Source organism: Mytilus edulis, chromosome 13, assembly GCF_963676685.1.
Source record: "Mytilus edulis chromosome 13, xbMytEdul2.2, whole genome shotgun sequence".
In the NCBI taxonomy this organism is placed as follows: Eukaryota; Metazoa; Mollusca; class Bivalvia; order Mytilida; family Mytilidae; genus Mytilus; species Mytilus edulis.
Window position 1 is genome coordinate 22,591,607 of NC_092356.1, and position 27,847 is coordinate 22,619,453.

Sequence of the window (27,847 nt, forward strand, 5' to 3'; positions counted from 1 at the left end):
TATAACTATATTCTGAAACACCCGTTACTCTAAACATTAATTATCATTAACCTTACCCATATCCAACCCTAACATTACTTCATAGACTAAAACCTAAACCTATCGCAATAGAATAATAGATAAAGCAAATAAAGCAAATAAAGGAAATATTTCCCATAAAATGACAGAATATGTTAATCTACAGTGTTAGGTCGAATTGTTACTACCAATCCGAAATTCCCCAATCATTTCATATAAAAACACATATAAAAAAATGTGTCAAAAACTTATTTGAGGTTCAATTTTTTATTTTATTCTTTATGTCTATGTCATGTCTGAGAAATCATTATTTGTAAACAGATATAGAAAGATTCCAATTTATACTTGTCTTTAAACAGTGATTTCCTTAAAACTATCATAAATCCCCTAAAAGTAGAGACAGATAGATAGGCTAAAATCTATACAGATAAATCACAAAGATTATGTAAAAAATGCACCTTAGATAAAGTTGAAGACGAAGAACATTTTATATGTCAGTGTCCCCTTTATAACTCTTTAAGAAAAGAATTTTATGATAATATTTCAATAGGTTGTAAAAATTTTGAAAAGTTAAGCACAAGGGCCAAATTTAATTGGCTTTTTATTCAAGAAAACCTAGAGGTATTGAAAAATATTGCTATTTATATTAATAAATGTTTGGAACTGAGAAAACTGTCAATATAGTATAGAAATTGTTTTATTTAAGACGTGGAGAATATTTGCCTGTTAATAATAGATATATTATTATGCCTTTTTTTATGTATATGGCTCTGATCTGGTTGTAGATTAACATCTAAGAAATAGTTAAATTCATATTTATGATTTGTGTCAACATTATTGTAACAATTATAAAAATCATTGTAAAAAATTGCTTTGCTCTTCATGGGCCCTTTAATTGGAAAAAAATCTTATCTTATCTTATCTTATCTTAAATATATCTCATAATTATTACATGACGCAGCAGACTTACTAAGATTTAATTAGGAAATGTTACTGAAACATGAACACTTGGTTCCTCTTCACTAAGTCTCTACAACTTATTCCTTTCCATTTCCGGTGATTGTTGCTACATATATATATATATAGTCTTCCCTTGTCACCATCTTACGGTGTTTATATATCTCAACTTGTACGATTCGCTCGTGTATGTAACAATGTTTTAGATTTTAACGAGAGAAATTTATGTATTACTGAAAAATTATTACACCAGGGTTTTCGATATCACAAACTAGTCAAAACATTTACTAAATTTTATCATCGTTATAAAGACATCATTCGTAAATATAGCTCAACATGCAGACTTCTAATACGTTCAGGTATTTCACATCCAATTTTTTATGGAAATATTCTTTATAAAGCACAAAGGTGTCAGTATTCACCTCAGAAACTTACAAAACCTTTGAATAGACTTATTAAGAAGGGATATAATTACGATACTGTTGTCAAGTCATAAAAGATTGCATATTTTGGCGTTAATATTGAGTCACTGATAAGGTCTTTGCATCGGAACTAAACACATTTATTCTAAAAACAGTTGTTGGCATGACACGGGTTATGTTCTTCTCATATATGTTATGATGGTATGTTACTAAACCCCTAACGGGAAGGATTGTGCCTGATGTTCATATGATGAAATCATAATCTTTCAGTCAGTTTAATTGAAGTCTGGAGCTGGCATGTCAGTTAACTGCTAGTAGTCTGTTGTTATTTATGTATTATTGTCATTTTGTTTATTTTCTTTGGTTACATCTTCTGACATCAGACTCGGACTTCTCTTGAACTGAATTTTAATGTGCGTATTGTTATGCGTTTACTTTTCTACATTGGTTAGAGGTATAGGGGGAGGGTTGAGATCTCACAAACATGTTTAACCCCGCCGCATTTTTGCGCCTGTCCCAAGTCAGGAGCCTCTGGCCTTTGTTAGTCTTGTATTATTTTAATTTAAGTTTCTTGTGTACAATTTGGAAATTAGTATGGCGTTCATTATCACTGGACTAGTATATATTTGTTTAGGGGCCAGCTGAAGGACGCCTCCGGGTGCGGGAATTTCTCGCTACATTGAAGACCTGTTGGTGACCCTCTGCTGTTGTTTTTTATTTGGTCGGGTTGTTGTCTCTTTGACACATTCCCCATTTCCATTCTCAATTTTATTTGTCATAGTTTTTACCTTCCGTAGAGCGAAGGCATTCCTCCTTTCTTCTATTCTGGTTCTCTGTGGGAAGATTTTCAGACTGTTGCCTCGTATCCCTGTGCTTGCAGTCATATCCCTTCATAATTTTACAGTGTTTACCACCTCTAGGTCATATTTTCCGTTTAGTATTTTGTATGTTTCGATCGTGTTCTCTCGAACCCTTGTAAAATTAAGGGATGGCAGTTTTAATTTCTGTTATTTTTCTAAATATGATAAATATTGGCTCTTGATAGTGACGACTTCAGTATGTACACTGTACAATGAACACTGTCCTGTTCTCGACCTTGATATTTATATTGTTAACTGTAACCTTACTACTAAAATTTATGATAAAAGAGATGAGGTTTCATTTCCTATTGTTAGTTATTCAATTTTAGATGTTGACTTCCCTTGTCACCATCATATGGTGTGTACCGATCTCAACTTGTTCTTATCGCTTGTATGTGTAACAATGTGTTTGATCTTGACGAAAGAAATCTCAGTATTAGTAAATTGTTTTCGAATTCACAATCTAGTCAAAACATTTACTAAATTTTATCATCGGTTCAAGAACACCATTCGTAAATATAAATCACATGCAGACATCTGATACGCACAGGTATTTTAATACAATCTTTAACGGTGTTATTCTTTACAAAGCACAAACATGTCGGCATTCACCTCAAAAGCTACATGTAACCAAACCTTTAATCAGACTTATTAAGAAGGGATATAGTTATGATACTGTTGTCAGGTAATTAAGGATGTATATTGGTTTTAATAGGGATTCACTCATAGGGTCTTTGCATCGGAAATATACACATTTATTCTAAAACCAGTTATTGACATGATATGTGTTATGTTCTTCTCATATATTTTATGATGGTATGATACTAAACCCCTAACGGGAGGGATTGTGATTGATTTTCGTATGATGAAGACATAATCTTTCAAACAGTTGAGTTGAGGTCTGAAGCTGACATGTCAGTTTCTGCTAGTAGTCCTTTGTTACTTTATGTATCATTGTCATTTTTCTTTTGTTACCTATTCTGATATCGGTTCCGGACTTCTTTTATACTGAGTTCTACTGTGCGTATTACTGTGTATATGTTTTTCTACATTGGCTAGATATAGGGGAGGGTTGATATATCTCAAATCATGTATAACCCCATCGCATTTTTGCGCCTGTCCCAAGTCAGGATACCTGGTCTGTGTTAGTCTTGTAATTTTTAGTTTTAGTTCATTAGGTCGATGCCACTGCTGGTGGAGATTTATTTCCCCGAGGGTATCACCAGCCCAATAGTCAGCACTTGTGCTGACATGAATTATCATTGATATGGTTATATTTATAAATTTACTGTTCACAAAATTTTGAATTTTTGAAATACTAAGGCTTTTCTACCTCAGGCATAGATTACCTTAGCTGTATTTGGCAAAACTTTTAGGAATTTTGGTCCTCAATGCTCTTCAACTTCGTACTTTATTTGGCCTTTTTAACTTATTTTGGATTCGAGCGTCATTGATGGGTCTTTTGTAGACGAAACGCGCGTCTTGCGTATATACAAAATTTAGTCCTGGTATCTATGATGAGTTTATTATATGTTCTAGAGTTTAGTATGACGTCTATTATCAATGAACTAATACACATTTTTGTTAAGGGGCAAGCTGAAGCACGCCTCCGGGTGTAGGAATTTCTCGCTGTGTTGAAGACCCATTGGTGACCTTTTGCTGTTTTCTGATCTTTGATCTCTTTTGTACATTTTTCCATTCCATGCATTACCCTATATTTTTGCGATAAACCTGTGTAATAGAGAACCGGTCAATACAAAAGAAACATTTAAACTCAAAAGTTGAAAACAAACCGATAACTCCGTGGCATTAAAAAAACTGAAAACAACGAAAAGACCAACAACTTTCGTATTCACCCATCAATTTTAACTGGCTTATTCACCCTATCTCATTCATCTACCCAACCCAATCTCACGCGCCCATCCAGTCTAATGCATTTACCTAATTTCAGTCATCCAACCAATAAATCTCATCTCAAAAACTAAAAAAAAAAAGACCAACGAGATTATAGAGCTACATATGCCAGACACAAAATGGAATGGAATGCATTCAGAGTAGCCTAACCAAAGGGGGGACTTCCATTATTGTGTGCACGGGGATGTGCCACAAAAAAAATGGGTCATAATTTTGCGAAATTTTATACAAACTGTTAATTGATTTGCTTTTATTCATGGTATGATCTATATATCATATATAAATATGCTATTGAGAACCTGACGTCTATTATACTCAATTATTAAATCAAATTAAATCAATTCATTTAACAGTTCACCTTTCAAATAAGTTCCTAAATGAACCCCGGAACTCTCCTGATTTACATATAATTCAAGGCCATTATTTCTGAATATTCATATAATTATAGTACTGAATTTCAGCGAATTTTATATTAGAATGGGTAATTTTTTTATGCAAAAATGGTATACCCCTACCTAATAAATATCAAGGTAAACCCCAATGACCTTTGCTCGGGTCAACCAATAAATATTAACCTGTATATATAGGTTCGAATCCCGGCGAGGGAAGAACAAAAAATTTGCGAAAGCAAATTTACATATCTAACATTGTTGGGTTGATGTTTAGACGAGTTGTATATACATAATGTACACAGCCATGTATCACCATCACTGCTGGTGATCCGATGGATAAATCTGTTGTAGAGTTGTCACTGGCTCAGACGTACTTATAAATATAATTATTTTCTATGACTGTATCTTACATTAATTTGTAGGATCCTTTACTATAGATAGTTTAGCTGATCTGTAAAAATAACATCTCCATACCTTATATATCATGTACTGTGGTACGACTCTAGATTAAAACTGACGTGGAAAGGTAACACCCGGCCACCGAAAGCTTCATTTTTTATGAAGCCCAGGTGGTCGTGGTCTAGCGTGACGGCTACAGTGCAAGCGATTTGGTGTCACGATATCTCAGTAGCATGGGTTCGAATACCGTCGAGGGAAGAACAAAACAAATTGCGAAAGCAAATTTACAGATCTGACATTGTTGGGTTGATGTTTAGACGAGTTGTATGTACATAATGTACACAGCCGTGTATAACCATAACTGCTGGTGATCCGATGGATAAATCTGTTGTAGAGTTGTCACTAGCTCAGACGTACTTATAAATATAATTATCCCGGCGAGGGAAGAACAAAAATTTGCGAAAGCAAATTTACAGATCTAACATTGTTGGGTTGATGTTTAGACAAGTTGTATATATATATATATATATATATATATATAAATAAGTACGTCTGACTCAGTGACAACTCTACAACAGATTTATCCATCGGATCACCAGCAATGATGGTGATATATAAACGAGTCTAAATTGAAAACTACGTTTAAACCTATGATTGCGTTGGATAAAAACCGCAATTTTTATACGTGTGCATGTAAAACAAATTTTGTTGTAGAAGGGTCTAAATACAGCACAGACAACATTTTCCAAAAGACCAAAAAAAGAGAAAAAGAATATTTAAACAAAACGCATTTGACTAACAGGTCGAACAACTGATGTTCTTTAACCCTGCTGACTGCCATTGGCGATTGCCAAATAAAATTGATCACAAGATGTAACAAAATGGATCTTAATATAAATTTAATACTAAACAGAAAACAATTAACTTGTGGCCACGATGTTATGACACAAACATAAGGTGTTAATATTTTTTGTACACCAGGGTTAATAATCATCAGTTGTTCGACCTACGAATATATATTTTTATAGTTTTTTTTTAAGTGCGGGTTTGGGTTCGAACCCCAGTCGGGTCAATTTAGAGACTTTTAAATTAGTATTTGCTGCTTATCCGCTAAGCAAACGGCCGTAACGAGTAAGACCAAATACTGGTCGGCTCGGAAACAGAATAATGTGTCTGGTTGTGATATGTCTTCCTGCGGACATTATTTATTATAAGGAGTAGGTAAGAGAGGCACTAGTGAAAAGACATATAAAAAGAATATAAAATACGATTTTTGTTTTTGTTTAATCATTAATGAAAGTGAAACAGTGAAATAATATATCGCTTTTAGCAGCCAGTATGGTTCAATTTTGTCAAAACAAGCTAATAAACATTGATGATAAATTATTCACTTGCACGTGAATAATTCGACCTCATTGAAACCGCGTATTCGTGGGAACTTCGATTCAACCCCTTATAGCTATAGATGGATACCGCATACATTTTGCATGTTCAATAATTTGAAGGAAAATAATTTCAACATTGAAAGTGAAACAGGTAAATCATTTGATTGACTGATTCGATCCACAAAAAAAATCATTCTTATACAGGTAAAAACTATGATTAGCATATATTTTTAATCTAAAATATGAAATTGAACGGCCTAGAAAAAACCAAATGCACGAGTCTGATATCTATTTATTTCTACATTTACGTTTATATCGTTTATATATATGACAATCGGAAGTCTTCGGAGGTCAACTCGATGTTAATTAGGTGGCATCTAGAATAAAATACAAACGAAACAAAGCCACATATTTTGATGCATCATATCATTATTCTATTCACAGTCGCTTGAATTTTAGTGATATATGTATGAAATTTTTTTTTTATAAATACTGTTATAGTCGCTTGAATTTTAGTGATATATGTATGGGGAAAAATTACTGTTATATGTATTATATATATATAGCAGTATTTTAAAAAAAAAAATTCATACTTATATCACTAAAATTCAAGCGACTCATATAACAGTATTTTTTTATATTTTACATATATCACTAAAAGTCAAGCGACTGTGTTCTATTCAACAAAAGTAGCCGGTATGCACAAGTTTGTGTTCAAACTTATCATCAATTCAGAAACACGAACCCCATCAAAACAGAAACTTCATATGTATTACAGGATTAAGCCTTTTTCTATATAAGGGTTATTGATCTGATGTGTAAACTCGGTCGGTCTTAATTAACATTTCAGTATTTTTCTTATTTCAAAACAAGACATTTTTGATCATTTTTTTAATTTGAAATTTTGAAAAATTGAACCTTAAGTAAAAGATACCGAAAATATCACAGTAAAATTTTCTATAGTTTTTAAATACTTACAAAATTAAAGTAGTTTTGTCATCTAATGGTCTATCAAAAAGTGAAGACTAAAAAATGTATTTGTCTCTCCGGATATAAATAACCGAACTTGTTTTCAGCTTATATTTACGTAGAGTAACTTCCCTTTAATTTGGAAACCGAAGTTGTGTGAACATGTACAGAAATTTTAAATTCCTTGGCGTTGCAACAAGATAATCACAATATAGATTTATTCCAAAAGACAACTTTTTCCGAGCTTAATGTAAGAATGTATTTTTTTCTGTTACAAGGTTCTTTCACTTTCATATCTCTCGAGAAAAATTTAAAACTGAAGAGCCTTTTGATGGCGCCATATACATGTACAATGTACAGGGTTTAAGCTAGGATTTTGAGGGCTTTAGTCACTTTTGCGCGCTATTAAAATCAACCTTATTTGGTTTATAAGCAATAGACCAATGATGTATATTACTAGCTTCATCTTTTGACTTAAGTCAGATTTTAAGGGATTGAGGCACCAGCATGATTGGCAGTTATTGTATGATTTGACTGTATTGGCCATTATTATGAAAGGTTCTGACATGGAATCCAGAAATTTAGTTCACAATTTCTCTTCAGTTTATTCCAGGGGTCATTCCTGATCAACAAAAGTTGGATTCTATTTTTTTAACAAGGAATCCCAGCAGAGATTAATTTGCAATGATCATTTACTGCATAATCATTATCCTTATAAAACGTCTAAGTCGATATTTGGACATCATTTCTATCAAGTTGGAAATTTATTATATCCTTTTTGGAACGATTATAATGACTGAAAGGTGGTTGTAAACAAATCAACAATAGATCACGTTTGCTACTTTCGGTTTTAAAATGAAACGAAAACGGGAAGTGACACGTGGATAATAAATTCAAAACGAGTCCGGATTCATCAGGAAATTATCATTTTTCGATTTAAATTCCTTTAGTAAGAGGTATATATTTGTCTCTCTCGTTTAATTGATTCTAAATGATTTTGTATTTTACGTTTTTAATGTCTATAAATAGTCAACCCTGGATACTTTCACGCATGCGTAGAACACAATACACCTGTTTAAAACATTTCTCGTGAACTTTTTGAATAAACACATGAAAGTTCTTTATTTTAAATGGAAATTGTCGAAAGTTTTTGATGAAAATTTAAATCAAATATGACGAAAATGCCTTCGAATGACGAATCTACAACAAACTAACTTCAGATTGTGATCATGTGATCGTTTGGGAAATATTGAAATTCAAATGTGAAATTGTCCGGGTTGTTACATTTTTGATTAAATGACGAAATTATACTCCTGGTTGTTGAAATGCCGACTGACTGATTTTTCTGGGGAAATAATTATGATGGTCATTCAATTATGGGGTTAATTAATCAATTACGGATAAGTGACCCATCTGATGGCGATAAGCGGATTAGTTGTAATCACAACTTGTAACACCTGTTGAAAATGTTAATTACCTGGAGGTCATAAACTTGTCAAAAACATGAAGACAGGTAGATTTATAGTTTTTATTGCGAAATTTTTTGTACACTTTCAAAATTAAAGTGACGAAACTGATTTGAAATACTTTCGTCAATGAGAAAACCCTTTCGTAAAATACGAAAATGACGAGCGCTGGCAAAATCACTGCAATGTATGATATCATTTATTATTAGTCCAAATAATTATGACGTCCAGGGTTCTCACTATGGTTAGTCTACGAGACCTAGATTCATGATAATCAGTCTTGGTTCATCATTTCCAAAACTTGTGAGTCCCTAGACTCACCTTCAAAATTCCTTAGTGAAAACCCTGATATCTGGATTTGTCATAGGAAGGAGTCACAGAAAAATAATAAATTATCCTTTCCAGACGTCATAATTATTTGGACTAAATGAAAACAAAGGGTCACTGTTCACCCAGAGGACAGAAAAATTATATGTATTTCAAAAGTTAGTGTTAAAGTTGGGTATCTTAAAGTTGTCACTAGGTAATTCAAAGAAGAATCAACGTTCTTATAACATGTATAAGGCTGTATAGCTGTGTCATATGTTTTCATATATTGAATATATTTACATATATTTCTCTTATTTCTACTCTACTCGTTTTATCCTTTACCTGACCTGTTGATTATTTTTATTTAATCAATGTGTGTGGTTTTTTTTAATCTCAGTTCTTCATTGGTCAAAACTCAATTATGGCGTCAAACTTTCTTGCTTTCTTCTGAATATCCTATTGTGACAGCATGAAAAAAGGCGACCATGCCGTCCTATAGAAAGAACACATCTTTTTGCAGATCATTTTAAAAGAAGAAATAAGTTTGCCCGCAGATTGTTTTAAAAACATTAGATTTGAAAAATTAACTGTCTCAAGTGGATAAATATCGTATATCACTCATTGTAGTTGAATAATCGATACTTGTCATGTCCATGATTATATTTTATAAATTAATATCAATATTTAAACTGTTTTTGAGTTAAATTAAATATATATGATAAAAAAAATCTGTAAAAAGTACATTTTTATAGATCTACATTTGTACTGACACTGTCACATTAGAGGTTTGAAAAGTTGACCTAAATGTCTTTTATGTTTTAATTTTACAAATATGTTTATTTATACTGTTGTTATTTATGTATTATTGTCATTTTGTTTATTTTCTTTGGTTACATCTTCTGACAGCAGACTCGGACTTCTCTTGAACTGAATTTAAATGTGCGTATTGTTATGTGTTTACTTTTCTACATTGGCTAGAGGTATAGGGGGAGGGTTAAGATCTCACAAACATGATTAACCCCGCCGCATTTTTGCGCCTGTCCCAAGTCAGGAGCCTCTGGCCTTTGTTAGTCTTGTATTATTTTAATTTTAGTTTCTTGTGTACAATTTGGAAATTAGTATGGCGTTCATTATCACTGAACTAGTATATATTTGTTTAGGGGCCAGTTGAAGGACGCCTCCGGGTGCGGGAATTTCTCGCTACATTGAAGACCTGTTGGTGACCTTCTGCTGTTGTGTTTTTTTCTATGGTCGGGTTGTTGTCTCCTTGGCACATTCCCCATTTCCATTCTCAATTTTATTATTTATACTTTACATTTATTTTAACATACAGATTCCAAGTCTTCCATCTTACTACACAATGTTTTGATTTTGCTGGAAATTGAACAGTATGGAGTCTAAACACAAAGAATTATTGATCAGGAATAGGGTAGAATTAGTAGAGAATCTCAATGTGTCTGACGGTCTATTTACACAGTTGATAGCAAGGAAAATATTTAACCAGCGTATGGTTAGAACTATACAGGTAACAACATTTATTTATTTATAACAGGGGGAATTCAGGGGACACCTTACACTCCCTTAAAACAAAAACAATGAAAAATTTCAAAAGATTTGTCTTCCCTATGCTCTGCATTTTTGTTAGATTTAAATCCCTATAAACATGAGGGAAATTTACCCGGAATATATAAACAATTATAGTACTTACATGTAACCATGTTAACGCTTAATACATGTATATGAAATTTGTCGAAAGAAATAATAGAAATGTTTTATTAGACTTTTTGAGAGCTTTTTGATAGTCTAACATTGTACTTTAATTTATCTCTACAATCATGACAATACACGTATAATAAAAAGAGACTAACATAGAATATAAAATAAGATCATATGCTGTAACGTTATGAATGCCAATGAGTTAACTATCCACCAGATTTTGAAAGAATCTGTAGGCAACTTTAGGTCATGTACATGTAACAACCTTCAACAATGATCCAATCTTTAACATATAGTAAGGTATAAAAGACCCCAATACCACCGCAAAATGTAAAACTCAAATGTTATATAATTAAAACCAACAGCTCCATTATGTAAAAAACAATAAACCCAAATACAAATATAGACTTGGACCCAGCGCTTCCAAAACGGTGGTATATTCTGAACAAGTCCGATAAATTATATACTAGTAAATGACTTGTTGTGCCAAAGCTGAAAAGGTTATTTTAATATAGTTTAAAAAAAAACGGACATTTTAATATATTTCAGAAAAAAATTGAAGTTATTACGATCTTTTTGGCCTGACCTTTTGCCTGAGACAGCCACACATTTTTGGTCATATAAGTGACATGATTAATAATTACTATAAAAAAAAATTTAAAACCTGCTTTTCTACCCTCTTATTACAAAATGTACAATCAAGATTAATTAATTCTCTGACAGGAGATTTTACCAGTTGAGGCGACCGGTAAACTATTTTGTACTCTGATGTTGCACAATGCAAATGGTACACTGTCAATTTAACAGTTACCTTCAGAACATCGAATTAATCTTTTAAATTAAGATAAATACCGTTTTTGTGTCAATCATAGTTCATATATGGTCTACATGTTTCGCCTGCAAGGCAGGGTTCATCAGGATTTTTTTTTTTTTTTTAATTAAGATACAAAAGAACATGTTATATACAGTTTTTTAGTAAAGGAAAATTCTCCAAATTAATTTTTGAACCACTAGTTACGGGTAATTTAATTTTCTCTAGACTTAAATAATACAAATATCATGAATATTACTTGTTTACATGTAATTTCAAGTAAAACCAGGGTGTTGATTTGAAGTAGTATGGCAGGATGTTTACTCAAAACCATTTATTTCATGCTTTTCAAATGTTAATAAGTTGTTACATGTACTTACATGATTGTATAACATTATATATTTACAGCAGCCCAACATTAAATTAATTTTATGAACAGTTTTTCAAGAGTACACAATGTAGAAAAGCTTAAGATATTGTATTGTACCTGTAATTTTAACAGCTTTAAAATTTATTGAGTGAAATTGAAATTGAAAATGAAAATGGGAAATCTGTAAAGGAGACAACAACCAAACCAAAGAGCAGAAAACACCCCATGGCCACAAAAGGGTCTTCAACACAGCAACAAAATCCCACACACTGAAGCCTGCCCCGGCTGGCCCGCCAAACAAAAATGTGTTTTTGTGAAATTGAAAATGGAAGTTATTGAGGCACACCTCACAAATTATGTTGTGAGGAAACTCAGTTTAAGAGTTAACGTTATTGGTGATTGATAAACTTATATATAATAATCTTTTGTTATTGTTTTCTTATTTTCTGTTTCAGCATAACAGAAGTCCAGACCAGCAAGCAGAAGAGTTATTGAACCTTCTTCCAACAAGAGGACCAAAAGCATTTGATGCTTTTTGTGACTCCTTAAAAGAAGATCTACAAGAGCATGTGGTAGATTTATATTTAACACCGAAAGAAGCGGAAAAATCGGAAACAGTAACTACAAACTCATGTAGTAGTAGACTTGTAAATGGTGAACCTGCTCATGCTGAGACTACATCTTTTATGAGAATTCATTCTCATGTGACAGTCCCATCTACAACGACTTCTCTTTCTTATGAGAATGCAAATTTAGCAATATCTGGTGCAAATTATACGTCTGCTGTGCAGCCACGCCCACATTCATCACCGCCAAGATTAATCAACCCTCCAGACAATCATCATCAGTTTTTTGTACAATATTCGTCAAACAGTCGAGACCCAAATCAAAATTTTTCAAAAGAAGAGTTAAAAGGCGAAGCTCGTTATAAGTTTCAGCATTACATATCAGATCCATATTATAATGGTTTAAATAATGATAAACCTAGAGACATTTCTCATGAATCATTCCAAAAAATCAACAGTCTTCCTCATAATTGGGATTCATCACCTAGAAAGTTTGCTGGAAACACGCATATATTAATCAGGAACGATAGCGTTGGTAATTATTATTTCTTAATAAAGCAATGTTGGTTTAAAAAGTGCTTTCGGGCAATGCATGAATTTAACCACTGCATACAAAGCTCAGCAAAGTTTATGCTTTAGAAGAGTGACAATATCCATGTTTAACTTGGCAGTACAATGTAGCAACAAACAGAATACTAAGGTAACCTGTAAAATTCATATATTCAAGGTTCCAAAATTGTGATCGTCTAAATCAAGTTCTTTGATGTTGTACATTTATAAGTTTTCCTATAATTTTATTTTAGAAAGAGATGTGGTATTATTGCCAATGAGACAACTGTTTCCGAGAGTAAAAGGACAGTTCTTTCTAAAAAAAAAACCCAACAGAATTGTAAAAGCTGATCCTAAGCAACGAGCACAGAGTCACATTATAGTACTGCCTCCATGAGGAAATAGGCTGAGCAACAGATTTAACGCCAAAAACTATGCACATGGCTTATATTTCTGAAATAAACTTCATCCGTTACATTGTATAATCAAGTCAAAAAGTTTGGGAATTAAAAAAAAGTGATCTTTTAAAAGGTCAAGTTCCATAAAGGAGTTGCTATCTTACATGTTTTAGTACATTTGCATAATTTATCAATTTAAATTTTAAATCTAATGTAATAAAACATTATTTTCAAAATCAAGATGAAGTCATGGAAGTGTTCCTCTTCCTATAATGTATAAAATAAACATGACGTATTAGGACAGTCTATGAACTTTAAAAACATTAACAACATATTAAAATTCGTTTTAGGTCCATTTAAAAGTCAAAGATTATACTGAAGACAAGTCCATTTATTCTCTGTCTAGATGCTGTGACAACCTAAAACTGATTTATCTCACATGTACAATGTACATGGCCTTGTGCTATTTAAAAAATCAAAGAAAGAAATGATAATTGTATAAACCTTGCCCCATTATGATAGGGTCACTCGTTTGACAAGGAGTGCTGGCCTAACAATATGCTGATCCTTTTATAAAGAATATAATTGAAATGTTTGTTCAGATAAAAGGAATTTTTTTTATTTTCTTTTAGATGCAATGACGAAGAATGGCAAAGAATATCCAGATAATATGGAACAATCAGGTAAGGACAAAGTAGGATTTAGGATTTTTCTGAAATCACCTTTTTAATATTCCTCTGACATTAAATGTATTAATGATCTCTTGGAAGTCAGTATAGAAATTTTAGTTAAATGTATTGGTTCAAATAAGAATAAATTTTGCATTTTTTTTTTTATATAAGTCCAAAATTAAATACAATCGTTTCATATTTCTTCGATGTCTGGATTAGTCACCACATGCAAGATGGTGCAATGAGGTGAAAATTCTTAAGATCTTATCAAGATCAAAATAAGAAGATAATTTAAGATTGCTGATGAGACAGTTGAACTATCCACTGTCCAGATATCATAGGACATCAGTCTGTGCCAAACTGTTTTAGGATTGTCTGACTGAAAAAGAAATTTGATCTTTTCTACTATATATTCAATCAAAAAATCTTAAAAGTTCTGTCTGTCCGAATGATTTTTTTGTCTGACATTTAGTAGGTCAGACAGAGTTTGGAATATATGTATAAAACTAGTACATGGAAGTAAGAAACTAATTTGAACATGAAGAAAATTCTACACTATAATCAGCTATAAAAGATCACTAACCACCTGTTCTATTATGAACAAAGGGAGATAAGTCAATTCTATAAAGTTGTCTTAATATGCATACTAATTTCATGAAGCAAAAATTAAGTTTTACCTCCGTAATGCTTACAAGCACTAGTTTTTTGTTGTTGAAAACTTGGAAAAAGATTGTAGGATTAAATTTGGAGTTTTATATGGGACATTGCTCAGGAAATAATGTGTGCCAATTTAATTTTCATGTTAAATCTAATTGCCAAAGAGCAAAATAAATGTTAAAATTACCATAGAAGATTACTAGCTATCTTATTAGCATGTATACAGAATTCAATACAGATCAAAGCACTGTATGTTAAAATCTCTCATTCAGCGAAAAGGCCAAGACTAGCAGAAGATGAGATCATCACTATTCCAGTCTTCGAGGACCCAAAGCCAAAAAGGACACCCCCAATAGTATTAGTCAGTACCCAGTCTAAAGAAATAATAGACCCAGAACTTGAGACTGGGAAAAGATTGATGGTCCCAGGAGGTGAACATGATGACCCCTCATTAGACCTTACAGATGGTCCAGTAATGGTCCGAGTAGAGTCCAGTACCAGACAATTTTATATTGAACATTATAAGAAGGTAATTTGGTAAAATTATCAGACAAATAATTGATGTGTAATTTTTGAACAAGCATAACTTTTGTTCAAATCAAAGGCAGATCTATTCTGGGAAAAATTTGGTTGATTATATATGGAATCACTGAAGTATGACAGGAACAGGCCACCTCTTATGTAGTCAGTGGGCACCCACTTATGAAAATTTCTGGATCTGCCACTGAAAATTGGCATCAAACAACATGTATACAGCTTATGAGTATGATCTTATTTTGATTTCTACCTAGCTTATAGGTTTGTAATATTTGACTTGATTATTAAAAATCAAATATCACGTAAAACCTAATAAAGACAACTAAAGATTTACTCTCAACAATTCACAAGCAAAATTTTATTTGATATTTTGATACCCAAAGTCTATGCACGTTGTGAATGGCACAAACAGCAGAAAAGAGGGACGAAAGATACCAAAGGGACAGTCAAACTCATAAATCCAAAACAAACTGACAACACCATGGCCAAAAATGAAAAAGACAAACAGAAAAACAATAGTACACACGACACAACATAGAAAACTAAAGAATAAACAACATGAACCCCACCAAAAACTAGGGGTGATCTCAGGTGCTCCGGAAGGGTAAACAGATCCTGCTCCACATGTGGCACCCGTCGTGTTGCTTATGTGATTACAAATCCGGTAAATAGTCTAATTCTAGTCAGAAACCTGACATCTAGCAACAACACTAAAAAAATAATATTACCAAGGTTACTTTATTTTTTATAATATAACAATTATAAAAAAGAAGATGTGGTATGATTGTCAATGAGGTAACTCTTCACAAGAGAGCAAATGACACAGAAATTAACAGCTATAGGTCAACATACAGCTTTCAACAATGAGCAAAACCAATAATGCATAGTCAGCTATAAAGACGACCCCAAAATAACAAATGTAAAACAGTTCAACAAGAGAACTATCAGCCTAATTTATGTACAAAAAAATGAACGAAAAACAAATAGGTTACACAGCATTAATTTAGGTTCCTATGCTTTTCTATAAAATGTCATGTGGCCTTTAGTTTCATGAATGATTTTGTTGTATACTTTATTCTTATATACATGTATTATGAGATTAGTTACAAATTTCCACTAATAAAGCAGCTATAATAGCTATTGGTATCTTAGGGTTGTGTCTGTCAATTTTGAAAAAAAACTTGGAGGAATATACGTTCATCGGCTAATTGAATATATCGGACAATCGGATATTTTTAGCTGACATTTTGGGTATCCGATTGGCCGGAGTCTACTGTACTTACTGATGTATAATTTTTTTTTGCAGTCCTATTCTATGATCAGAATACCAAGAGGGAAAGCCCTAATAGTAAATGTCAATGAAGTAGAAGGGAAACCACCAAGAAGAGGCACGAACATAGACAGAGATAATTTATACCATCTGTTTTCACAGTTACACTTTGATGTTACGATTTATAACGATTCCGATGGATTAACCGCTAAGGTATGTGGTTTCTTAATCTTCATCTGGTTGGAAACTACTGTAAATGTACAGGCAAGTTTATGAATAAACTGCCCCGTTTAACCTTTTGGTTATTTGGGGAAAACTGATCATGGGAAATTGGAACATGAATTTATTTGCTTTGTGACTTCCAATTTTCTGGGAAAATGCACAAATTGGATGATTTTGTATTAATGTTGATGTTTATTTTCTCAATTTTTTGTGTGGTACAACCTGTTTGCTGGAATCAATTTAAAAAACAGTGGTATGTATTTAGATTTCCAAATATGCCTTTAAAAGAATAAGGACCAATACAATGGGGAATACAAAACCACATTTTAATGAAAAAGACACAGCTATTGGACATGGACAGTCTGAAATTACAATGTCTCCATAGAAATTCATGATAAAATTGAAATCAAAGATTTAAAACATTTCAGGAAATTTGGCAAATACAACCCAAATTAGTTATCTTAAGGTGGTACCTAACACTACAGGGAGATAACTCTGTAAAATCAGCTAAATGTTTTAATTACGTTGTGTTGTTAAGGGAATATTTAGCTTCTCAATGATCAAAATAAGTGTTTGTCAAACTGCATTATAACCAGTGTATTTTTTCTGATAAAACGTGTGGTTCAAAATTTTTGAATTTTTATACGACCGCAAAATTTGAAAAATTTTTCGTCGTATATTGCTATCACGTTGGCGTCGGCGTCGTCGTCGTCGTCGTCGTCGTCGTCGTCGTCGTCGTCGTCGTCTTGCGTCCGAATACTTTTAGTTTTCGCACTCTAACTTTAGTAAAAGTGAATGGAAATCTATGAAATTTTAACACAAGGTTTATGACCACAAAAGGAAGGTTGGTATTGATTTTGGGAGTTTTGGTTCTAACATTTAAGGAATTAGGGGCCAAAAAGGGCCCAAATAAGCATGTTCTTGGTTTTCGCACTATAACTTTAGTTTAAGTTAATAGAAATCTATGAAATTTTGACACAAGGTTTATGACCACAAAAGAACGGTTGGGATTGATTTTGGGAGTTTTGGTTTCAACAGTTTAGGAATTAGGGGCCAAAAAAGGGCCCAAATAAGCATTATTCTTGGTTTTCGCACAATAACTTTAGTTTAAGTAAATAGAAATCAATGAAATTTAAACACAATGTTAATGACTACAAAAGGAAGGTTGGTATTGATTTTGGGAGTTTAGGTCCCAACAGTTTAGGAATTAGGGGCCAAAAAGGGACCCAAATAAGCATTTTTCTTGGTTTTCGCACCATAACCTTAGTATAAGTAAATAGAAATCTATGAAATTTAAACACAAGGTTTATGACCATAAAAGGAAGGTTGGTATTGATTTTGGGAGTTTTGGTCCCAACAGAATAAGGGGCCCAAAGGGTCCAAAATTAAACTTTGTTTGATTTCATCAAAATTGAATAATTGGGGTTCTTTGATATGCCGAATCTAACTGTCATGACTGTGTATGTAGATTCTTAACTTTTGGTCTGTTTTCCAATTGGTCTACATTAAGGTCCAAAGGGTCCAAAATTAAACTTAGTTTGATTTTGACAAAAAATCAATCAGTTAGGTTCTTTGATATGCTGAATCTAAAAATGTACTTAGATTCTTGATTATTGGCCCAGTTTTCAAGTTGGTCCAAATCGGGGTCCAAAATTAAACTTTGTTTGATTTCATCAAAAATTGAATAAATGGGGTTCTTTGATATACCAAATCTAACTGTGTATGTAGATTCTTCATTTTTGGTCCTGTTTTCAAATTGGTCTACACTAAAGTCCTAAGGGTCCAAAATTAAACTTAGTCTGATTTTAACAAAAATTGAAATCTTGGGGTTCTTTGATATGCTGAATCCAAAAATGTACTTAGATTTTTTATTATGGGCCCAGTTTTCAAGTTGGTCCAAATCAGGATCTAAAATTATTATATTAAGTATTGTGCAATAGCAAGTCTTTTCAATTGCACAGTATTGCGCAATGGCAAGAAATATCTAATTGCACAATATTGTGAAATAGCAATTTTTTTTTTAATTAGAGTTATCTTTCTTTGTCCAGAATAGTAAGCAAGAAATATCTAATTGCAAAATATTGTGCAATATCAAGATTTTTTTTTAATTGGAGTTATCTTTCTTTGTCCAGAATCAACTTAAATCTTTGTTATATACAATATACAATGTATATTCACTTTTTACTACCAACTGATAAATTAAAATAATCTTTACCATTCAGTGATAACAAGCAGTTTTTTTACATCTTATTTCCTTATCTTATCTAAAATGTTTTTAGATAATGTATGTTGGACATTTGCCAGACATGACTATGATGTCATTTTCTATTTTTATTTGCCCATTACTTTATGTAAATAACTTCATTGGAAATTTGCCAATATAAAATGTTGCTGATGAAGTTTTTTTTATTGTTTTATACAATAAACAATGTATATTCACTTTTACTACCAACCAATCTTTACCATTCAGTGATAACAAGCACTTTATTTTACATTTTAATATTTTATGATGTATTTAAAAGAGTAGTTATTGTTGCAAACTCCATTAGAAATTTGAATTGATATCAGTTTTGGAAAAAAGGAAACGGGGATCTGAAAAAAGGGGGGGGGGTTAAATTTTTCTCATTTCAGATTTCATAAATAAAAAGAAAATTTCTTCAAACATTTTTTTGAGAGGATTAATATTCAACAGCATAGTGAATTGCTAAAAGGCAAAAACAAACTTTTAAGTTCTTTAGACCACTTTCATTCTGTGTCAGAAACCTATGCTGTGTCAACTATTTAATTTTAGATTTAAAAAGTTTGAAGAAGAAATCTTTAATTGTAAAATTTGTAAAATCTTGACATTTGTTTTGTGTAAAAAAAAACCATGTAATGTCAAAAATTTGATCACAATCCAAATTCAGAGCTGTATCACGCTAGAATGTTTTGTCCATACTTGCCCCAACTGTTCAGGGTTCGACCTCTGCGGTCGTATAAAGCTGCGCCCTGCGGAGCACCTGGTTTATATTTTTGTAAAAGGGTCAAAGTAAATACTTTGTCAAAATTTTAAGAAAATTAAACAAGCCAAATTAATTTTAGTTAAAGTGTTGGGTACCACCTTAAAAACAGGGTCATATAACTTGTTGTAGTTACGAAATAAATAAGTGTTTGTTTTCCATCCCGACCATAGTCACTGATTGCTGATAGATACATGTACTATTGATTCATTCAATATCCTGGTTACCAATTTTCGTGGTTTCAGAAAAACTAGCATTTTTGTGGATATTCAATTTCGTTATTTTGGCTAAGGGCTATTCCAGAAAAAAATGTATGGGGGATTGGAAGGCAGTTTTTGTCAGCACCCGCCATCCAGACAATTGTAATTGAGAATTATAGTGCATTATAGTGTGAAAAGTTGCTCTGATACCCATCACCCATGTATTATTAATACAATGTGCCTTCCAACCCCTCCCCCCCCCTACATTTTTTTCTGGAATAGCCCTAAGACTACATGCTTTTCTAGAAAGTTTGTAATTTGTTAACATTTAAATTTGTGGTTTTCCTGTACCCACGAAATCCAGGAAAATTGATATCCAATGAATATTAAAGTATATAAGTTCCAGTTATATCCCCTAATTGCTGATACATACATATGGCGTTCATTATCACTGAATTAGTATATATTTGTTAAGGGGCCACCTGAAGGACGCCTCCGGGTGCGGGACTTCTCGCTACATTGAAGACCTGTTGGTGACCTTCTGCTGTTGTTTTTTTCTATGGTCGGGTTGTTGTCTCTTTGGCGCATTCCCCATTTCCATTCTCAATTTTATGTTTGTTAATTCTTTCGATTTTTATTCTGACAGGAAATAGCCATCAAATTACAAGAGTTTAGTGAGTTGCCTGACCACCAGAATGCTGATGCTTGTGTAGTTTGTATACTCAGTCATGGAGAAGAAGGATATATATTTGGAACAGATGGGAGAAAGATATTTCTGGACAGCATCATGTCTCTATTTGATAATAGCCATTGTAAAAATCTAAGAGGAAAGCCAAAAATATTTATTATTCAGGCTTGCAGGGGAGGTAAGCCAATAAAAAAAAATTGAAATGAAATTAAAAAAAAAATGATAAAAGAACTGTAAGTGTTGGAAATATGTCTTACAGACAGAAAAAAATGAAAGTAATCTAGAGATTAACAAATAGTTTTTAACAAACACAAATATCTTTACAATATTTCAAACATCTAAATTGCACTGAGCGTAGAAAGTTGTAAATAAATAAAACAGATACTATTATCTGTCATCAAAATTTGACTTAAATTTTTTGAATTTAACATTTATGACATTTTTGATTTTTAAACCACTAAAGCTCTGTCAGACCTTTGTAGAAACGTAAGGAAATTAATGACCAAAGCTTTCAGATTCATCATTCAACAACTTTATTTTTATGCCCCATTTATGGGCATTATGTTTTCTGGTCTGTCTGTCCATCCGTCCTTCGATCCGTTCGTCCGTCTGTCCCGCTTTAGGTTAAAGTTTTTGGTTGAGGTAGTTTTTGATGAAGTTGAAGTCCAATCAACTTGAAACTTTGGACACATGTTCCCTATGATATGATCTTTCTAATTTTAATGCCAAATTAGAGATTTATGCCATTTTCACGGTCCACTGAACATAGAAAATGATAGTGTGGATGGGGCATCTGTGTACTAGAGACACATTCTTGTTACCTTGTACTTTTAGTGGTGTGGGGTATCATTAGTGGGAATGATCTCACACATAGGCGGATCCAGGGGGGGGGGGGGGCCCAGGCCCCCCCTTTCGTCGGAAAGATTTGGTTGATTATATAGGGAATTATTTAAGCATGACTGGAGCGGGCCCCCCCTTAGGTCAGTCAGCGGGCCCCCCTTAGGAAAAGTTCTGGATCCGCCACTGTCACATACTCACTTGTTTTACAAGATTGCATAAATCACCAAAAGGATTGACTTTGTTATAAAAATACGGTCACTTGAACTTTGCTTATAAAATATAATTTATCATCTAGACATGTGCTTTATAATATAAAGGCATAAGATATTTGAAAAATTAACAAAAATTTGCCATTTAGATTTTTCCTTAATTAAACATTTGTCACTTATTAAGAAATTATCTCCTTGAGTTTTCCCTTTTGAAAAATGTCTCCTGGATGTTTCCCTATAAAATATTTATCACCTTGACATATTATAATAGAAAAATGCCACTTAGACATTTACTTATTTAAACATTTGTCACTTAAACCTTTCCTTATTTAAATAAAGGTCACTTCACTTTTCCTTATTAAAAAAAATTGTCACATAGACTTTTCCTTATTTAAAAAAAATGTCACCTAGAGTTTTCCTTTACTAAAAAATGTCACCTAGAGTTTTCCTTTATTAAAAAATGTCACCTAGACTTTTCCTTACTAAAAAATGTCGTCTTAACTTTTCCTTACTGAAAAAACGTCAGCTTAACTTTTCCTTACTAAAAATAACGTCCGCTTAACTTTTCCTTCTTAAAAATGTCATAGACTATTCACTGTCAAAAATGCCACCTCAACTTTTCCTTATTGAATAAATGCCACCTTAACTTCCTTCTTAAAAAAATACCACATTTACTTTTCCTTCTTAAAAATATGCTACCTTAACTTTTCCTATCAAATAATTGCCACCTGGACTTTTCCTTACTAAATAACTGCCACCTGGACTTTTTCTTATCAAATAATTGCCACCTCAACTTTTCCTTCTTATTAAAAATTGTCACCTTAACTTTTCATTATTAAAAAAAATTGATAACTATTTCAAATAGGCACAGATTGTCATGAAATGCATAGGCTCAAGAAATATAAATGAAAACCAATAAAAAAAAAAATATCTGATGATATCATAATTACGTCATAATATGTACTGTCTTCCCAAAAAACATTGAAAAATACAGAATTTATGCAGTTTTCCATTGTGGAAACATCGTTAGCAGCCATGAAACAACAAAATGATATATGAGAAGCTTTATTGTTATTTTTGATATAATCTCACCAAATATAGAGTTGTTTCTTGCATGAGCACATACTTTTCCAATATGAAATATAAATAAAATTTGATAAACAAGGACAAATGAAGAAATTATACAAATTATGCAAATTAAGTCATGGTCTGTTGCCATGGTGACTTGTTTAATGTGATTTTTTTTTCTTTTTTTTCTGAATACCTTTTACCTTATATATGAAAAAGAAGATGTGGTGTGAGTGCCAATGAGACAACTCTCCAGCCTAGTTTGGAGTAATTTAAGAATATGTATATTACCTTTCAATTGTGTAGTAATATATGGGCCAAATAAGCAGCTTATTGACCTTATCATAGAAGATTGATATTTATCATGTTTATTAGAACATTAAATTATCTAATGTAACTTAAATTTTAACTTTTATCAGACTATTTTCAGTGTATATGATTGATTTTTGAAAGTATACATATATATGTATTATTTTTATTTTTATTTTCAGGAGCATTAGACAGTGGTGTGATGTATGGCGATGAACATGATGGAGCCCCATGTAAGCCTTATCAACTTCCAACTATGTCAGATATGCTTATATGTTTTCCTACGCAAACAGGTAATGTCTTTACTAAAACATGAATGGTTTTACACTAGTAATTTTGGAGCCCTTTATAGCTTATTGTTTGGTGTGAGCCAAGGCTCCATGTTGAAGGTCGTACATTGACCGATAATGGTTTATAAATTGTTATTTGGATGGAGAGTTGTCTCATAGGCACTCACACCACATCTTCCTATAGCTATGTATATATATATGTGCTTTAAAAATAAACACTTGTATAAGAGGGTCTAAAATACTAGACATGCTAGAGGCACATTCAAATTCGAAAGTGGATAATAAACTGACAATGCCATGGCTTAAAAAGAAAAAAGACAAACAGACAAACAATAGTACACAAAACACAACATAGGAAACTATTAAGACTAAGCAACACGAACCCCACCAAAAACCGATTGTATTGTATTATGCTTAAAATCAGGTAATAATGATTGTAGGGTATTATGCTTAAACTCTTGTAAAAATGATTGCAGGATATTATACTTTAATTCTTGTACAAATTATTGTAGGGTATTATACTTAAACTGTTGTACAAATTATTGTAGGGTATTATGCTAAAACTCTTGCATAAATGATTGCAGGGTATTATGCTTAAAGTCCTGTATAAATGAATCTAGGGTATTATGCTTTAACACTTGTATAAATGAATCTAGGGTATTATGCTTTAACACTTGAATAAATGAATCTAGGGTATTATGCTTTAACACTTGTATAAATGAATCTAGGGTATTATGCTTAAACTCTTGTATAGATGAATCTAGGGTATTATGCTTAAACCCTTGTATAAATGAATCTAGGGTATTATGCTTAAACCCTTGTATAAATGAATCTAGGGTATTATGCTTAAACCCTTGTATAAATGAATCTACGGTATTATGCTTAAACTCCTGTATAAATGAATTATAAATGATTTTGGGTATTATGCTTAAACTCTTGTACAAATAATTGTAGGGTACTTTTTAAACTGTTGTATACTTGATTGTAGGGTATTATGCCTGGAGGAACAGAGAAAGGGGTAGCTGGTATATTGAAGCTCTTGTCCAAGTTTTTATGAAGTTTGCCAGAACAGAAGATGTCTGTACAATGTTAAATAGAGTATGTATGGTTAGAGATTGAATGAGAATAATTTATTTCCAATTAAAGGGCCCTATAAAGAGCTTTCATCACATTACATACAAATACATTAGATTAGACATAAATTTAGAGACATATAGGAAAACGACACCGTTTAACACTATTAAAAATACTATAAAGGCCAGGACAGAACCAGATAATACAATTAACATCTTTAAAATATACTATTTAAAATCATATACTATTCAACATATGTTTATTTGTGGCTAACTTGCATTTATTTTCTTCCCTTGATATTTTTATGCTCTATTTATAAGCATAATGTTTTTTGGTCTGTGCGTCCTTTTGACACTTCGATCGTCCATCCGTTCGTCCATTCCTCTGTCCCCCTTCAGGTTAAATTTTTTGGTTAAATTATTTGGTCTAGGTATTTTTTGATGAAGTTGAAGTCCAATCAAATTGAAACTTAGTACACATGTTCCCTATGATATGATCATTATAATTTCAATGCCACATTACATTTTTGACATAGTTTAAACGTTGCATTTGATAATCATGAGTAATTTTAATGTTTTGTCATTTAGTCTGCATCTCTCTGGTCTGTACACTTTGACAGCCATTCTCAAAAGTATTTCTATAGGAGCTAATGTGGCATATATCGCTTGATTAGAACATGGAGGTATTATACTTCCATAATCTGTAGATGTGTTGATAGAAGAGGAAATTAGTTCCTATTAACTTACATTAAGGGGTATTTTGACATCTGAGAAGTGAAGTTATTTAAAAAAACATAGAATGAATAAAGAAATTATAATTAAAAAAATCACTTAATAATTATTAAAAGGTATGCTTGTCACAACTTTGAAAATATTTTTTAGTACAAACAATGTATATAATGTCTATATCTTGGCAATATTTTGCTAATTTGATAAAATACATGTAATAGTGGCATTGCCCCTGGACTTTTTAATCTGATTAATTGCTGTTTGTTTTTACAGCTGTTAATTTTTATCTCTTTAATCCTTTTGTGTATACTAATTTAACAAAATGATTGTGTGCAGTGAATTTAAATTCAAAATGAACTCTCATAAAGATTTTTTTGTTTTTGTTTAACTGATGGTGATTTTTTTATTACTATTCAATTTATTTAGTTAAAGATCTTTCTTAAATTAAAAACATATGTATTTTTTCAAATCATAAGACTATTCAGAAAAAAATTCTGTTGGTCAAATGAGTTATATAAAAACTTTAGAATAAATTACAGAAAGTATGTGATATCAATATTTGAAAAATTAATATAATTTTACAATTTATATTATTAAACATAAATCCTTATCATTAACACCATAAAAGTAGATGATGTAATTGAAATGTAATTCAAAAGTAATTGAGCATTACATGCTTTTTTCAAGTAATTAAAAAAATGCTCAATTACACATTACATTCAATTACATGGAAAATTGTAATGCATTACACTTAATTACCATTACATTTTCAATTACCCCATCCCTGATCAGGGTACAATGGACACATTCTTGTTTTTTATTAATAAAACTGCATTATTATTTATGTATGTTTCAGTATGTAATTACATGTTTTTTACAGGTGAATTCTGTTGTATCAAGGAAAATATCAAGATGTCCACAGATAGAAATGGACCAAATGTCTCAAATGTCAGAGTATAAAAGTACACTTAGGATGCCACATTTCTTCTTCTTCCCTGGTATTGGTAGTGGATAGAAAGAAAAGATTAGGTATTTATTTGTATTCATCATTCTGGAAAGTGCTATGGTGTAACAAGCATGATGAAAGAACAGATATGTCTACATCACAGCTATTTATAAAAAGGAAGGAAGAAAGAATTGTTTAATGGTATCCTTAGAACATGTAAACAGAGTTCTCGAAAATTGGTGGTCTGAAGGTTTTCATGGGACCACCACTATTTTGGTATTATGCAATTGAAATAATAGTGGGGACTAGCAGATTTCTGCAAGAACTACCAGGAAAAGAAGGATTTCCAAAACTCTGCTTAGATTGTTTGAATTTTTTATTTTCGATAAAACAACATAAATTGCCTGTAATGTTGCCAGTGGGATTTCGTAGAAAATAGATTTTTTTGCAAATCATGGAAATCATAGTATTCAGTTATAAATACAATGAAACCTGTCTTATCAGAACTCCTGTATCATGACATGCAACAAGAATATATCACTTTTGTAAACTGAAATCCTTTCTGATGCAAATAATGTTTATTATGGTCAACAAGAAATCCAAAGACATATTTTTTAATCATTTAACTTGTGTACACTTAATACCTGATACTCTAAATTTAGAAATTATTGCATGGTTTTTATTATTGCGAAAAATTGCAACAGAGTTGTAAAAGCAATATTTTAAACTCGCATTAAAAAAATTTATATGAATTAAACAGGATTTTTCTCAAAATGGTAAAAATTAAAATTGCATTTAAGTGTTAAATGACAAAATCGCAAAAATAAATGAACACAATAATTTCCACAGTTACAGTAGATGGGAATAAATACAATCTAACTAAAATTAAATCTCTCACTTGCTCATTTTTAATGCTTGGTCGCTGCGTGGGCCAAGCATTAAAAATGAGGGAGTGAGAGATTTAATTTTAATTAGATTGGAATAAATAAGACTGTTGAATGCATACATCAATAGAATATTGGTTATTTGTTAAACTTATGAATCTGATCAAAGCGTCATTTTCTGTCTGTAAGGGTGCGTTTGACTGAAATGGGTGTTTTTTTTTGTACATTGTATCAATTGTTACTTGTAGATATTTTTATGGGTTTTTGAGGTTAATATTTTGAAGAAAATAGGTTGTTATTAGCTTGTTAATGTTTTATATTTTGTATTTGTTACAAAATTAATATACTTTATGATATGAATCATAAGTTTTTCTAGATGAAAATGATAGACTTATTTTATAATTTAATTCTGATACTGACAGAAGAGGGAATTTTTGTCATATAGTTGAACAATATTTATTAGAGTTTATAATTTTTTTCTAATAAAATATGTTTTCATTTTTATATTTACTGCTGAAATAACAGAATAAGGATAATGCTTTGAAATTTCTTCAATGTTCAAAATAAAAAGTTGAGTTTAAGAACAAGAATAAGTGTAGTATGTTGATCTTGCCAAAAATTATGAAATTAGCTATTGGCTAAAGTCTTCCAAAATTTTCTTAAGGGGTATTTTAGATAAAAAAAAATATCTTGGGATTCCAACTCCCATCAAATTTTGGAGTATCCCTAACAGAGCTGTACATCTGTGCTGTAA

The 27,847-nt window shown here is 31.8% G+C and overlaps 1 protein-coding gene across 1 annotated transcript; it reads left to right on the top strand.

Annotated features, from left to right (window-relative positions):
* Positions 1-7,426: 7,426 nt before the first annotated feature.
* Positions 7,427-26,983, top strand: LOC139502061 (uncharacterized). Its single transcript, XM_071291384.1, has 10 exons — positions 7,427-7,566; positions 10,425-10,616; positions 12,444-13,089; positions 14,134-14,184; positions 15,102-15,358; positions 16,673-16,849; positions 20,704-20,923; positions 23,354-23,464; positions 24,450-24,559; positions 26,144-26,983. Exons 2-10 carry the CDS (start codon positions 10,482-10,484, stop codon positions 26,276-26,278), a joined length of 1,842 nt encoding a protein of 613 aa, XP_071147485.1. The 5' UTR covers positions 7,427-7,566; positions 10,425-10,481; the 3' UTR covers positions 26,279-26,983.
* Positions 26,984-27,847: the final 864 nt, after the last annotated feature.